At 43.2% G+C, this 16,531-nt stretch overlaps 1 protein-coding gene across 1 annotated transcript; it reads right to left on the bottom strand.

Moving 5' to 3' along the window:
- Positions 1-9,085: 9,085 nt before the first annotated feature.
- On the bottom strand, positions 9,086-16,057 carry FBXO5 (F-box protein 5). Its single transcript, XM_083829960.1, has 5 exons — positions 15,761-16,057; positions 13,389-14,122; positions 12,978-13,068; positions 11,586-11,747; positions 9,086-10,243 (listed from the first exon to the last, which is right to left on the bottom strand). The coding sequence occupies exons 1-5, from the start codon at positions 16,040-16,042 to the stop codon at positions 9,992-9,994; spliced, it is 1,521 nt and encodes a 506-aa protein (XP_083686086.1). The 5' UTR covers positions 16,043-16,057; the 3' UTR covers positions 9,086-9,991.
- Between the last annotated feature and the right edge of the window lie 474 nt (positions 16,058-16,531).

The following is a 16,531-nucleotide window of genomic DNA, read 5'->3' as shown; positions in this document are numbered from 1 at the left end:
GTTTTCATTCCTTTGAGCAAAACACCATTCAGATTTTAATCTGTTTACAAGAGTACCAAGAACACTGCAGAACATTACAATTTCTGACAAGAAAATAAATACTCTGACTATTAACATACTGAGAGTATAAATAGAAATATGTAAGAAGTGCACTCCTTACGTATTTCATGTCTATTTCATAGCAGAGTGGGAGGACAATGGTAGTGGTGTAGGGCACTAAGACATCTTAATAATTTATAATGTATTATATATTTTATATACTAATATACAAATATAAATACAGAAAATATAATAGCTATTTAATAGAGGTCAAAAAAAACAGAAAAAATATGAACAGCCTGGCTTTCCAAAACTCCGATAAAATGTATTCTGTGAGTCTGAAAGTCCTGCAGTATTTTTTTCTGATTTATTTATGTTTAATATATGATATCTTACATGGCTTTTTACCCTACTTCAACAGGCTTTTCCCACTACAGCTTCTCATTACTTATCACATAATCGTGATGCGCCATAAAGAATTATAAGGACATGTGAGCAAGCCACAAACTTCCTGGGTTTTATTCTGGCATACATATTTTTATTATTTTATTTTATTTTATTTATTTTATTTTATTTTATTTCATTTTATTTCATTTTAATCTAGCAGTACATAAGTAAATGCATTGCAGAGACTAAATGCTATTGTGCTGCCTGTTGTGAGATTTTTTTTATTTTTTTTTTGTTGCTTTTGGCAACACAGAGCTTTTTAATTTAAAAACATTATGTGTATTTTTACAAGCAGCTGGTGTTTAAAGTATGTTTGTAAGCAAATTGCAATTGATGTCTTCTCTGCTAATTTGGTACCCAGGGACAATCTTGAAAATTAGATCTACATATGACTAACGAAAATTTGTTGCACAATGTAATTAACTGAACCGAGGTAGACCCTCATAAAATGACACTAAATATGAGAGGTAAGTCTCAGAGGTCTTGTGTCATCGTGTTTGCATTATGATTCATGCCTGAGCAAAGCTACCACCTAAGCCCTTTGAAGCAGCTTTCACCACTTTTAAGAAGGTGCACTGCGCACCCTGGTGGAAATACAGGAGATACAGGCAGAAAGCAAGCGTGTCAGGAGGCAGTAAATGTTGCAGCACCAGAACCATAGCTGGATCCACATTAAGTCTTTCGTGAAGCTGTAGTCACTGTGCGTTACCTCCTCCTGAAACACCCAGGGGCTTCTGAGCAGCTTCCTTTTGCAGTGCTCTTCTCGGCCAGAGGTGCCGGCATGGGCCCATCCCCACACCTCCTCCAGGTCTCACAGGGGCCAAGCATCGCGGCATATAGAGGGCTACTGTGAAGAGCAGATGAGGGCTGCCTGAACCTTATGTGCCCACTGCACATACTTTTGGTTAAATACTTTTGATTAGAGCCAACGCTGACCTTCAGGATGCTCTGGGTGTGGGTGATTCGTTTGTGAGGAATTTGGTGTAACTAGGCCATTTAGAGCAACATCAGCATCCAAAACTACCAGCCAGGTTTGGCTATAAGGTACCACAAACATCTGGAAACCTTTCCTCTGTTTCTCACTGTGCCCCAGAGTGGCCCTTGCTCCAGCTAGGCCCCCTTGCTCCATGGCTCCCACCCCTACCCTTAGTCCTGCTCCGTGGCCCTGCTTTTCCCCTGCCCCAAGTCCCACATCAGCCTCCTCCTTTTCCCCTTGCCGTGCACAGCTGCGTCGACCAAGGTCAGCAGCACTTCTGGCACCTCCCCAAAACCAGTCCAGCAGCACTTAGGAAGTGGGAAATGGAGCCGAGGGTGTCCAGGGTTCCCTCTGTGTCTTCAGTAAGGCCCCTGCTCAGCGAGAGGACATCCATTTGTGAGGTCACAGGCTGGTTCTGCCGCTACAGCTGGCTGAGAGCTCAGCTTGGCTTGTATCCCTCCCCAGCACCAAACAGACACCTGCAGAGTAATCAGCAGACATGAGGAACTGTGGTTTTTTATTTGTTGTTGGGTTTTGTTTTTAATTTTTACATCTTAATTTCTCAAAATACCTCCCAAGCCTTGGTTCGTGCGAGTATAGTACTGAAGTACAGTGAACACACTTCTGAACAAAAAGTGTAGAGCAAGACTAAACCTTAGGGGACAAACCCGCAGCTGCTGAACCATCTCAGTGGCCATTACATGTATTCTTTCATTTGAACCTTGTGAGTATTTCTGTATGTACCTGCAAGTTCAAGGAGACCCTTGTAGCTTTTGTTTTATGTTAGAAATATCAACACTTTGTTTTCCACCTCTCCTTGTCTGCCCCTGGACTTCTTCAGGGGAGAAACAACTCCAACAAGGTAATATTAGCATCAAGTAGACCTGACATGACAATTTGTTCATTCTCAGGTAAAGACTTCCACTCCAGCAGTTCCCCAACTCTGTAAATCCTCATCCTCTATTCCAAAGATTAAATGCATTAGAGGGATAACCTTTTCTGTCATGGGAAGTGTATTCCAAAATCAAGCATGTATCACAGATGTTGCCCAGTCCATCCTTTGATTTCCGGTAATGGTGTTTCAGCTCAAGACACCAGCTCCTCCAAAACACAGGAAAGGCACTGTCTGGGAAGTTGTCTTATGTATTCCTGCTAAGCCTTTTAGATATTTTGCAAGTTGGCAGCGTTAGCTTCTGCTAGAAGACAAGTCCAAGTCACTCTATAGCAGTCATACAGCTGATGCTTAAGTTATTCAGAAACCAGACATCAAGCCCCTTTCTCTTCCCCAGGCTGAACTGTCCCAGCTCTCTCAGTCTTTCCTCACAGGAGAGGTGCTCCAGCCCCTTCAACATCTTTGTGGCTCTTTGCTGGACCTTTTCCTGAATGTCCACATCTCTTTTTCACAAGGGAGCCCAGAACTGGACACAACGCTCCAGGTGTGGCCACACCAATGATGAGTAGAGGTGAAGAATCACCTCCCTCGACCTGCTGCAAGCACTTTGTCCAGTGCAGCAAGAATACCATTAGCCTTCTCAGCAGCAAGGGCACGTTACTGACAACTTTGTTCAGACCCACACTGGTAGGATGGCTCTTAACCACTGCTTTGGAGTCATGGCTTTGCTCTCTGCTTGTCACTACACGGGCACAAGGTCGACAAAATAAACTTTATGTTTTAGGTCAGACAATCACTGCTTGAAGAAGACATGTAAATAAACAATACATAGCAGCAGGATAAAGCTTTTATAGAAACTGCTGATATTTGTTTAAGTGTAACAAACAAATACGTATTCTGATAAATATTTTTCAAACAAGTGTCAAAATAAGTAAATGAATTCAAGGTTTAGGATTTGTTCTTTTAATCACAGATTTAATGTAATCACCCTAGACCAGAGTAACTGGATAGATAGCTATTGTCAGCGGAAATGGAGGAAATATACTCTGAAGTGAGCAAGAAGGAAGTCAATGAATCTGGCCTCATGCAGTGTTTCAAGAGCACCATCTTGTGGTTTTCCCTTTCCAGAACATATTTTATATTTTTTAAATCTCTATACTACCACAATTTCCTCAATAGGGATGTCAGCCCTTGGCCTTAGGAGTATATGTTCTGTGAGTTGATGAGGCAATTCTTATTGCCGTCTTAATCTAGATCCCTTTTTTTTTTTTTTTTTTAAACTCTGTGAGTCAGGGAAGACTACACTATTTTACTATTTTTGGTCTTTATTATTAAATATTCTGAGGGTTTTTTTTTTTTTTTTTCGATAGTGGTTGCTGCCAGAACTTTAAGTTTTAAACATTTAATCAAACAAAACATTCAGCATTATAAAAGGTAGCTTGTTTGTAGTGGAGCATTCAGCTAGTGACAGAATACCAGCAGTTTTGCCATGGGCTAGACTCAGGAAAACAGAGTCTCCCAGGAAAACAGAGAGGTTGTGTACCAAATTAAGGTGCCAACAGTTGCATGGTTGAAGTAAGCTTTTTTTTTTTTTTTTTTGGCTTGGTTCTTCCATGTCTCGTGGTCCTCATGGCACAAAACCTGCTGCTGGAAGGTAAATTACACTGATAGGTGCATGCAAAGTCATCCTTGTTTTTAAAAGTGATTATGTCATCAGTTTAATCAACATTTGACATTTCCCTAGTTTTTCTGGTTGCTGTGGTGGGACAGCTGAGAATGTCTTTAATGTTTTCCAAAAAGAAGTAAGCACCTCTTTGAACTGCTCAATAGCAACAGATGACCTCCTTGGTTTCTTCAGATTAGCATCATCAGTGCAGGAGAGAAGAGTTGCCAAATGTGGATACTTACTCTTGATTTACAAGAAGTCCTAAATCCCGTCCTCTACCTCCCTCACAGGGAGAGGCAATCAGGGTGAAGGTAAGAACCATTCTGGTATCAAAGCTTTTCAGGCTTGGGGAATGGCTACTAGCTGGGGTAATTTACAAAGCAGAGAAATGTCTTGCCCTTCCTTTCCATGTAGAGCCATGCCAAGATATAAGCAAGTAACTGGGAGAAATTTGCATTGCACCAACCAGCCAGGGAACTCTGTCATCCTGCACTGGTAACCCATGTGTTATGGGTTTCCTGTGCTGTTCATAAAAGTCCTTGAATTTCATAGAAGTTCATAGAAGTCCTTGAATTTCCTGTAAAATTTTCCAAGTTTCCAGGAGTCACAGAATCATTTAGGTTGGAAAAGACTCTTGAGATTATCAAGTCCAACCATCAACCAGGTATTTATCACCCTTAATAGATCTGAATGGTGCAAGTACTCTGGCTAAGAAGCTTACCTTGCTTACCTTGCTCCTGCCATACTACTGGGCCCACGAGATGGCAAGTCTGAAAGCATTTTTAACAACACAACTGTAGTAATTGGGCATTATTCATCTCTGTTTGGCAACTGTCATGCCATTCTCCTATGTTAGTTATTAATCTTATGTTGATTAGATATCAAAGGCAGGTTCAAGAAGGGCTCAGCACAGACATTAAGAATAATCTGCATATGCTACTGTGTTCCCACTTTTGGCACTTAAATCTTCAGCATTCGTGGGGGCACGAGCTAGTACTAATGTGTAGTGCCTCTAAAAATAGCAGCTTTCTTACTCAGTGGTAGATGTTGGTATGGGGATGGAGATTTACTGTCCACTCTGTTTTGTTGTTGCTGGTTTTTGTTTGTTTGTTTGACTGTTTTCTGCTGTACACCATTCACTGGAGCTATTTGTGAGGAGACCAACAATTACGTGGCATTCAGGAAGATGTATATGGTTTTCATATGGTTCCAGTGCTATGCATCATTGGGAAAGATTTCAACCGTTGGGCGAGATTATCATAAAGAAAGAAATAGCAGTGTGGCCACCATAGGTCCCCGTGCTTCCGCTTAAAAAAATTGCATAGGGAAATTACAAGCATTGGTAACAGGTCCAGATCCTTAAGGAGTTATCACAAATGGACTCTTCTGGGGTATGAAGTTCCCTGCTCTTACCAGAAAGTAATTTATGCTAAGGTTTTCCTAGTTTCTAAGAACACATATTTGCTTGCTACACTTAAACAAATACAGGTGCTTTCTATAAAATCTACTAAATACAAATTCCTTCTTCAAGCAGTGATTGGCTGCACTAAAACATAAAATTTCTTTTGCTCACCTTGTGCCCATGTAGTGACAAGTAGAGAGCGAAGTCATGAATCCAGAACAGTGGTTAAGAGTGCTGGTTAAAGGGACTCTCATCAGTGTGTATAAATACCTGAAGATGCAGTGAAGATAGAACCAGGCTCTTTTCAGTGGTACCCAGTGACAGACAGGACAAGAGGCAATGGGCACTCACTGGAGTACAAGTTCCCTTTGGACATCAAAAGTCAATTCTTTACTGTGAGGACGATGGAGCACTGTCACAGGTTACTCATAGAGGTTGTGGAGACTCCCTCCTTAGAGATCTTCTAAAGCTGCTTGGACATGGCCCTGCGTTTCCTGTACTGTTCATGAACTTCCTATAAGATTTTCCTAGTTTCTAAAAAAGGGCTAGGAGTCACAGAACCCACAGGTTGGAAAAGACCCGTAGGATTATCAAGTCCAACTGTTAACCTGACATACTGAGTCCCATCACTGAATCATGTCCTAAGTGCCATATCCACACAACACTGAAGTACCTTCAGGGATGGGAACTCCACCATTTCCCTGGGCAACCTGTTCCAATGCCTATCCACCCTCTCTTTAAAGAAATTCTTCTTGACACCCAATCTAAACCTCTTCTGGCACAACCTGAGGCCGTTTCCTTGCATACTACCACTTGTCACCTAAGAAAAGGGACCAACACCCTCGTTGCTGTAATTTCCTTTCAGGTAGCTGTAGTGTGTTATGAGGTCTCCCCTCAGCCTTCTCTTCTTCAAACTAAACAGTCCCAGTTCCCTCAGCTGTCCCTAAATACTTTGTTTTCTAGTCCTTTCATCAGTTTTCTTGCTCTTCTCTGAACTGAATCCAGATATTCAATATCTTTGGAGTACTGAGGGGCCCAAAAGTGTACACAATATGTGAGGTATGGTATCACCAATCACACTTTGCATTTCATTTATTTACAAACACAGGTTTTTATTAGAAGCAGTTTACGCGTTGCTTTCCAGATCATCAGTTTATGCTTTTGGCTTAGGATTCATAGTTTCATGCTTTTCATAGATTCATCATAGGATTTATACTTTTTTTTTTCTTTTTTTTTTTTCCAGTAGACTATCCCCCCACCCAACCCTGAAGTTAGTGAAAAATGTCTGTTTCTTCATATTATTCATATCCCCATGATCACTGAAGCCACGTAGTCCAATTCCTTCCCCTTTGCTGCAAGTAATGAGGAATTTTCCTCAAAATTCTGCACGAGCAAGCAGAATGCTTAAACAGATAAGTTTCTACAGGAGGGAAAAAGAAAATGAAGCTGTCCTTCACTTTCTCTGCATACAAATTATTAGAGATAATACTCTTATTGGAGAGTAGATACAGCTTACATTAGTAAGTTCAAAACCTGAAAAAGTAAAGCTATTAAGTTTGTACCATCCACATTCAGCTTCAAAACAGACACAAACTTTAGAATCATAGAATCAAATCATAACGTTTGGAAAAAACATCCAAGATCATCTGGTCCAACCATCACCTTAACACCAAAGTCACCCAAAGACACTAAACCATGTCCCTAAGCACCACAGCCAAACTTTCCTTTAACATCCCCAGGGACGGTGACTCCACTCCCTGGGCAACCTGTTCCAATGCCTGACCACTCTTTCTGAGAAGAAATGTCTCCTAATTCCCAACCTGAACCTCCCCTGGTGCAATTTGAGGCCATTCCCTCTAGTCCTATCACTACTTATCTGTGAGAAGAGGCTGACCCCCAGCTCCCCACACCTTCCTTTCAGGTGGTTGTAGAGAGCAACGAGGTCTCCCCTCAGCCTCCTGTTCCCCAGACTAAACAACCCCAGTTCCCTCAGCCGCTCCTCACAGGACTTGTGTTTCAGGCCCTTCACCAGCATCATAGCCCTTCTCTGGACATGCTCCAGGGCCTCGATGTCCTTCTTGTAGTGAGGAGCCCAAAGCTGAACACAGCACTCGAGGTGCGGCCTCACCAGAGCAGAGTACAAGGGGACAATCACCTCCACGGTCCTGCTGGCTACGCTATTCCTGATACAAGCCAGAATGCCATTGGCTTTCTAGACCACCTGGGCACACTGCCAGCTCATGTTCAGGTGAGTGTCGACCAGCATCCCCAGGTCCTTTTCCTCTGCACAGCTTTCCAGCCACTCTGCCCCAGGCCTGTAGCACTGCATGGGGTTCTTGTGACCAAAGTGCAGGGCCTGGCACTTAGCCGTATCGAACCTCATCCCACTGGCCTCTGCCCATTCATCCACCCTGTCCAGGTCCTTCGGCAGGGCCTTCCTGCCCTCCAGCAGACTGACACTTACCCACTACTTGGTGTCATCTGCAAACTTACTGAGGGTGCACTCAATTCCCTCATCTAACTCATCAATGAAGATATTAAAGAGGATAGTTAAATCACATTTAATTAAAGGTGTATTATATTGTGCAACACCAGTCTAAGTGTAGACACCGGTGATGACTTTCTCAAAAGCTACAGAAAAAAGGGAATTCTGTCCAGGTCACATTGAATTGTCTGTGCTATTCAGGACACAGGAATTTCAGTAGACAGAGGAATATTTGGTAACAAACTTTTGCTCACACTATTTCGTACCTATCGGCGCTAGGCCTTTAGCCTTCCAACAGTCTTTGTGGTTACATAAGCATCAAGTCACTGACAATTGCCTATCCCCCATGTCAAACAAAACTGTAGACTGATACCTGCTGTTTGAGGAGTGTTCCCTCCAATAAAAGCACGATTCTTCTTTTGGCCTATGCTACAGGACCAGCTAGTAAAACTGTCACGGCCTGATTACTAGAACGAGATATAATGGAATGGAAGACTTCTGTTTTCATTCTAGGTCAACTAAGGGACGTTTTATGTAATGAAAGTTCTTGGTGTAACTGTCAGCCTTTTATTTTAAGTCTCAGATTTAGATTAGGTGATTCAGTCTACCATGTAAATGCAGAAATTAGAGATTCTGCCTGTTTCTACCACTGTTGTCACAAAAGAAAAATTAAAGTGCAGAAGATGTTGCCCTGCAGTATTTGATAACTCCTATCCCAGAAGTTCAAGTAGGACAAATAGACTGTGCTGCCTTCCCAGTCAGTTGTCTAAATGCTACCTGAAAAACAATAAAAAAACACCATATAACAGTTGTTTCCAAAAAAATAAATAAATAATTAGGGCTTTTCTTGAAAGATTGCCTTTTTCTTTTGCTGTGGAATAGCAAGTATGAGTTTACCAGCAGCAAACTAGTTCTACAACAGCATCATAAATTCAGTCAATGCAACGTCTGCTACAATGTGTTAGAACAGAAACTACAAGCAGTTACACTAACACACATTAGGTGAGCTGCAGAAACACAACATGAGAATGGATTCCGAAGGTTTTACACAAACCCAGGAGATTTGGCCATTGTAAATCTCAGAAATTTTAAGCAGCACTACCAGCAAAGATGAGAAATGAGTATATAAAGTTATCTGTTATGACAACAAACAGGAAGTTCAGAGTTACTAACCAGATTGTTGAAAACAGTAATTTATTTTCACATTTACAAGACAAACAAAAAAATATTTAAAGTATTTACAAATATATACAGATATTAAAAATGTATATTATAATTTGGAAAATATTGGCAGTTTTTTTTTAGCAGTATTGCCAAGATACAGTACTTTCTTTTTTTAAAGAAAAAAAAGCTAGGAAAAGCTTAGGAAAAAGCTAGGAAAAAGCTAGGAAAAGCTTAGGAAGAGAAAAAGCTAGGAATCACAGTTCTGGGAAAAAATGTAGTTCCTGAATGAGTGAAGAATGAAGGAAGAACAACAAAATTTAAGATTCAAATAAACCATCAGAGAAAATGGCATTACAAACATTCACATTTTAAAATTAAGGCAAAATCTTAAACAAGACAATAAAATCTAGAGTCTCACACAATTTTATTTTAAAGGGGACTTCATTCACCTCTCTTGACATTTTCATTATCAATGCTTTTAAAAGACTTTTGGAACACCAAAAGTAAACATTTAAATAAAACACAGCTTAGCTTTTTTCCTGTTGGCATCTAAGAATTGCCAAGAAGATTACTTGATTACTTGCCAAAAGCTTTTTGTTCAATATTTTTGTGGTGAAGTTTTTGGAGACTGGAACATGGCAGACAAAAATTGTCAAGACAATATTTAAAATGTTACTAGAATCCATGTCCTGTATTTTTTTTTTAAAACTTGGAAATTAGTAAGACATTTTAAAATGGTTATTTGTGGCAATTCCTAGGAATTTGAGAATGACTAAACGGAATTATAAAATTAACTTTTTTTTTTTAAATATAGAATAATGGCAGAATGCAAATGCATCTTTAGGCTTTGTTTTCTTTGTGGAAAAATTTACATCCTAGAAATCTTTTATGGCACATCTGACAAAGTGTATCAGGATGGATCACAATCGCCGCAGATTTTGCTTGCTTTTCTTAGTCCCGGGAAGTGGCCCTATCTTAGAGTTCGATTTTATTGGCTTGCCGCTCACACAGTCACTGGAGCTGTGGTAGCAACACATACACCTTGTGCAGAAGTCAAAGCCACAGCCTTCACGATTGCATGTTGCTCTTTGCAGATAGGAGTCATACTTTGCAGGTGAGCCACAGCGATGGCAGACTTTAAGGCTTTCGGTGTTTTTCAAAGTCTTGGCAGCCTATCAGAAAAAAGTATACAAAGAAAGTCGTAAGTGGAGGGTAAACACATTGCAAACATCCTCTGGTATTAACCATGTGCCACAAAACAAATTATAACTTCTCTCACTCTAGAAACTACAAATTTAGTCTAGTTATGGTTGTATCAAGTTCTGATGGAGATTGAACAGAAGTTATCGGTTTTCAGTTACTTTGGACTGGATTAGAGATAAGTAATTTATAATTCTTACGTTTAAAGGACAGTCAGACTAAATGCAAACCAATAAGAAAAATAGCCAATATCAAACTTCTGAATCCTTCAAATCTCATCCAAAGATGGTGATTTAGTCAGCTTTAAAAAATAAAGCAATCTGAATTCTACTGAATTAACAACATTTGCAAAGAGAACAATTGAGTCCAGATATCTCAGCTGTGGGGTACTCAGTTTGAGACATCAAATGGAAACAATTCCTACATTTATCCAAAGAATTCGTTTTTGACACAAAAATAGATCCTCCATTCAAAATAGCTCAACATGTATATTAGAGCTTATGTCACTCAATTGTTAAAAACAAAATGCTTTTATAATCAGTGTGTATAAACATATATATCTCCTTATCAAGGCAAAATAAATGTAGATGGCTTTAGTGTACAGTTGTACTTTCAGGTTTCTAATGCTACTAAGTGCTGTATATTAGTATTAGAGCACTTTGATCATACTTTTCAATGCCATTATATCTTGTCTGATTTATAAAAAATAGTAAGGTGAAGGGAAATCTGTTAGCAGTTGTTGACCAAGTGTCTTAATCAAAACTCCAAATACAGGACACACTACAAATGTGTAATTAAAAAGGTAATTTCAGTGTCAGATAATTAGTTCAAAAAGAAGCACAGAATGAACACGAGAATTATTGATGTTTCATTTTTCAAAAATAAGAACTACTTTCTTAGTTTTTTTTTTTTTAAAAAAGAAATTGCCTATTGGTGTTGAAGCAAATTGACAGTTTTTGTGGGACTGTATAACTGGAAAACACGTGATTCATCATAAGTCCACAGGAAGTAAAAGGAAATGACTTAAAGTTTTCATGTCTGATGAAAGCCAAAATTTAAGCAAAAAAAAGCGCTAAGCTATTTTGATGGTACCTAGACACTCAGAGAAAAAAGATGCACAACTTCACAGTATATGTTCTCCACTTTGTTTCTACCACTGTGTTAAAATACTCAATAAGCAAAAGCTGGCAGCTATACTTAAAGAGTTACAAGCACTTCAAATTGAAGATACTACTTTTAGAAATACACTTTACAAGCTGATGGTGTGCCAGACAACGTGTGAGAAATTAAAGATGAATGAAATCCACCAGTTACCTCTGAAAACTCCATGAGCCTACTGTGATTCTTAGATGCTTTGGATCTGCTGCCTTTTTTACTTAGGCTGTTTGACGGGGTTGCTTTCTGAACTGAAGCTAAAGCTGCCCGGCAGAGAACGTACTCCCTTGTTGCAGCATGTTCTGATGTCTTAGTACCATCCTAACAAAGAGAAAACAAGAATAAAATTTGAGAAGAGACTTATCTGGCAACAGTTTATAGGATACAAAGTGACTTTTTGTTTAGCAGAAATCAAGAACTTATTTTTGTGATCCCTCCTCTGGCTAGGTTTCCAATAATAAAGTGTCACAGCAGGTAGTATGCTAACAATTTTACCTTAGCTTTCTCAGTCATTACTGTTAGAAACAAATAAAATTGACCCCTATTTCTGACCACCATTTGCAACCATTTTATATTACTTAATACAATTTAACTTCATAATAACACGTCATTAATTATTTAAGCAGAATGTCCACACTGCAATGTTTTAAAGCACAAAGCAGTATTTCTAAATCCTTACAGAGAATAGGAATGCTTGTACATTTTATTTCTAGAAAGTAAACTTCACCCTCCCCTCCACTGATTTCCTATGTTTGCATTTCAGGTTAAAAAAGTGATACAATGCAAGGTGAAAATCAAACTTTATGGCATAAATTTTTACATCGGTGGCATCCATTGTTTTCATTACAACTACCTAGTATCATGAAGTACTAGCGAAAACTCAAATTAATTAACTACCTCATTCTGTGACAGATGCCAAGCTTTGCTTCATTGTCTTCCCCTCTCTCAAAGAACAAAAGTACTCCTAACGTTCTGAAAGAGTCCTGCCTTGGTAAAGTGAAAACACCAGTGTGGCTGGATCTTGTATTTATTGTTTCACACAGTGAATAAGCATTAGCAGTAGCTCACAGAGCAAAAAGCTTTTCGGATGTCTGTAGTCAACATGTTGGACTTCAGAGACTGTTGATAGAAAGTATATGCAAAAAATCTGAGTCTCACAGTCAACCACTTAGTATCTTTGAGTCTCTCTCCCTTCTGGATGAGTGGGGATGCTGAAGTAAGCAAGCCTCTGCTGAGAGGATCTAGGGTTTGCTTAGTGGGCAGCACTGGAACTGACACTGTCCTTTCTTCCTCTTTAAACAGGACATGGGGAAGCTCTTAAGAACATCTGTATCACGTAGGATAATCTTCTCAGCCAACCTTCCTTGGGCTTCAAAGTCAGTTTATGGAACTATCATGAATTGACTAGCAACAGTTGAGATAAGGCATCCTAACAGGACAAACTCAGACACTCAGTGACTAACTCTTCCCAACCTAAGAATCTCTTCTGCGAGGCTGGGAAGAGACACAGCTGGTTTAGGCTTAAAATATCCTACGAGTGCAGAAACTTACAGAAAGGTTTTCCACAGCTTTACTATACATTTGGAAAGCCCATATATCTTCTTGCAGAATATTCTTCCACGTTGTGCTGATTTTGGCAAAACTGTAATGACAATACAAACATGTCAGTTATCTTTTTAAGAAAGCCGGAAAACTTGTTATTTAGCAGTGGGAATAACTATTTATGCATTTTTTTTCTTTCATACAGAAATGGGAAATGTTCACAATTATTGCCTTTACTTTCTAGGGAAAAGACACATTGCCCACAAATATTATGGATTACATCAACAGTTCTTGTTTTAGTATATTAATACATAATACTAACCCCTAAGAAAATGTCACAAATCACGTATCTAAAACATTAGGCCATCTGATTAGGTAGTTTGCTTTCACCATGAAATACCTGAAGATCAAAATACTTACTTTATTAAGTCCATGTCACTGAGATGCCTTAAGATGTTTGCTAATATATGCTTCAGGTTCTTTTGGAAGAGTTCAGCAAGAATGTCTATTCCATCTAACCCCATTTTCTTTCCAATTAGGTTGTGAAATTCAGACTTTCCCCTAAAAACAATTCTGTCTACAGCAGTCCAAGATTTGAGATTTCTTTTACCACTTTTTTTCAAAGTTGAGCAAATCATTTTTTCATAATGGATTACTGGCAACAAAGTCTTCTTTGAAAACTGTACTTGGTCTTGGTTCTTCACGAGACAATGCTCTGGTGTGCCACAGAGATTTCCAGCCAAGGGTATACTATCTTCATGTTCTACTGCATCATTGAATTGATTACTTAACATAGAGGAATAACCACTGTCCTCGTTAAGTTTACTATTTTCCAGTGCCTCCACTTCATAGATCCCTTCATCAAATCTTTGGTTTATTTGTTTGTTTTCTTTGTTACGTACAGGCCTTCCTTCATCTTCAAGATCTAGATTTCTGGGGGCTGCAGGATATGATTCACTAAGGAGTATTTTCTGATGCTCTTCAGCACAGCTTTTATACAAACCTTCCTCATAATTCGAGGGGCAGGACTCTTCCAGTCTTGTTTTTCCAGCAGTCTTTGATGGCACGAACCCAGTGCGAAGAGACGTACAACCAAAATCGCATTTCGTTTTGAAAGAGTGGCTAATATTTGATTTCATTGCCTTATTTGTATCCTGCAAGTGACAGTAAGGAAATTATTACAACATAGTATAAACTGCAGCACAAACTGGTTTTGTTTCAAAGAAGTGATCATGCCTTCCTTCTGAAAGTAGGAATTTTAATCTATTATCTAATGACGCCTCTAGTGGCTAAACACATAAAACCAGTGGAACTAAGGATTGGATCAGCCACGCGTTAGATCTACCTGAGATCTTCTCTTCTCAGGATTTGACCTTGATGCTGCATATAGCTGGGATGAGCAAAGTGAGTGGATGATTTACATTGCCACCATTCCACTAGTACAGATTGGTTTCAGACACACCAGTGCCTCCACTTCCTGCCCTAGATGCAATGATATGATGAGGACATTTGCAGTCCATGCAAGGGACACTGGTGGGAGGGAGTCCAAAGGCCTTCACTGAGTGACAGCAGAGTGCCCAGGCAAGGGGCAGAGCCAGGCCGGAGCTGCCTGAACGGTCTGTGTGCATGGCCAGAAGCAATGCTACTGGTGCAGGGCAGGTTCCTGGCATTTTTAAAGGGGAGGAGGGTGGGTGGCACAGGAAAAACGTGTGCGCTAACAGGCCCGGGTGAGTTACAGGGGAGTGCAAGGAGCCTTAGACAATGGTCAAGGTGAAGCGGGGGTCTTGCTTACGAGCAGGATTTTAAGCGGGTGCGAGGCGAAGGCATGGGGACTGGTCGCTGCTATAAGGAAATGGAGCCCTTCTTGCCCTGCTCCGCTCCCCTCCCCCCGAGCGTGGTGCTATCTATATTCGCCACCGCGGGGGATGGGCGAGGGCTGGAGGGGAGAGGGAAGCCATCGCTGCCGCCTTAGCCCTAATGGGGGATTATTGCCAATATGCTCCGCAATCGGCACGAAAAATAACCCCCCCAGTCTGAGCAGGTATTTTGGGGAGGGGATTTTAGCACTCCCAGTGGCGTGGGGCAAAGTAGGGGAGAACTGGAAGCGTTTCATGATGCTCCAGGGAAATACCCGCTTCTTCGTGCCCACGTTTGGGGGAAGAGGGGGAAGAGAGGACGGAAAGCGCCCACGGCTTTGTACACCCGGAGCGAGGCGGGTGGCAGCGGAGCCCCCCGGAGCCCCCTCCCCACCGCGGTGCGGCCGATGGTGCCTCCTCGGCCCAGCCCCGGGGGCTCCCAAACCGGCCCCGACCCCCTCCGGGCGGGCTCTGCCGCAGCCCCCTCAGGGCCGTCAGGGGTCCCGTTGGCGGCGGGTTTCCCCCCAAAATGGTGGCGGCGGGGTGGGCAGGGCTGGATGCCCCCCTCCGGCGGCGCGGCCCCGCGGGAGAGAGACAGCACGGTGCGGTGCAGCGCGGTGCGGCGCGGCCCCTCCCCGCCCGCCCGCTGCCCGCCGGCGGGATCAGCGCTTGCCGGCCCGGCGTGGGGCGAGCAGTGCCCCGCATGCGGCTCGGCTCCGGCGGCCGCCATCCAGCCCCGCGGGGGGATGCCCAGCCGCGGTCCCCCTGCCCGCCTCCCCTCGCAGCACGCCCAGCGCCCCCAGACCCTCAGCCCCCCCCCCCAGCCCCGCCGGAGCCCCGTACAGCCCCGGTGCAACCCCTCGGAGCCCCGCAGCAGCTCCGAGCCCCCGGCAGCGGCGGGGATGCCCCTCGCGGCGCGTCCCGGCGGGCGCTCACCTGCAGGGCTGCGGCCGCTGCGTCCCGCGGGCAGTGAGTGCGCGGCCGCCCTCGCCGGGTACTTTTAAAAACTTTGAATTTGGTATCCAAAACCGCGCCGGCCAATCGGGGGCCGGCGGCCCTGCCGACGCGGCCAATGGGGAAGGCCGGCAGGAGGCGGGGGCCAATCCGGGCCGCGGCGGGCGGCGCCGGCCCTGCTGCCATTTTTCCCTCCTTGGCAGGCGAGGAGCGAGCCGAGTGGCGGCGCGGTGCCGCGCGCGCCGGGGGCGGGGCTGAGGGCATCTCCCGCCCGGGCCGCGGCTCCCGCCCGGCTCCCGCCCGGCACCCGGCACGGCGCGGGCACCGCCACCCGCACCCACCCGCACCCACCGGCCCCGCACGGGCTCGCCCCCCGCAGAGCGCCCGGCGGCGGGATGAGGAGGGAGAGGCAGGAGAGCGCCTCCCGGCTCCGGTCCTGCCCGCACTGCCTCCCGCTCGGCCCCGCAGCACCGCTCCCTCCCCGGCGGTCACAAAGAGCGAGCGGCTTCTGCGCTCCCGGGGAGCATCAGGCTCCCCGATGCTGCCCTCCTGCAGCCACGGTCATTTTCAAAGGGACGCGTTTGGGGCGTTCGCTTCGGCTCTGCACGCACCGAGTGTGCACTCGCCCCCCGGGAATTGCGCCTGGTGGCGGGGCTGACATCTCCCTGCCTCCCCCTGGCTGACAGGCTGCTGCTAGCACGTGGGTGAAATGAAATGAAATGCCTGCGTTTCCTCTAAAGTATGATGAACATT

Source organism: Anser anser (assembly GCF_964211835.1).
Source record: "Anser anser genome assembly, chromosome: 3".
Classification (NCBI taxonomy): domain Eukaryota; kingdom Metazoa; phylum Chordata; class Aves; order Anseriformes; family Anatidae; genus Anser; species Anser anser.
Note: the sequence above shows the minus strand (reverse complement) of the source record. Positions and strands in the feature narration are given on the sequence as shown.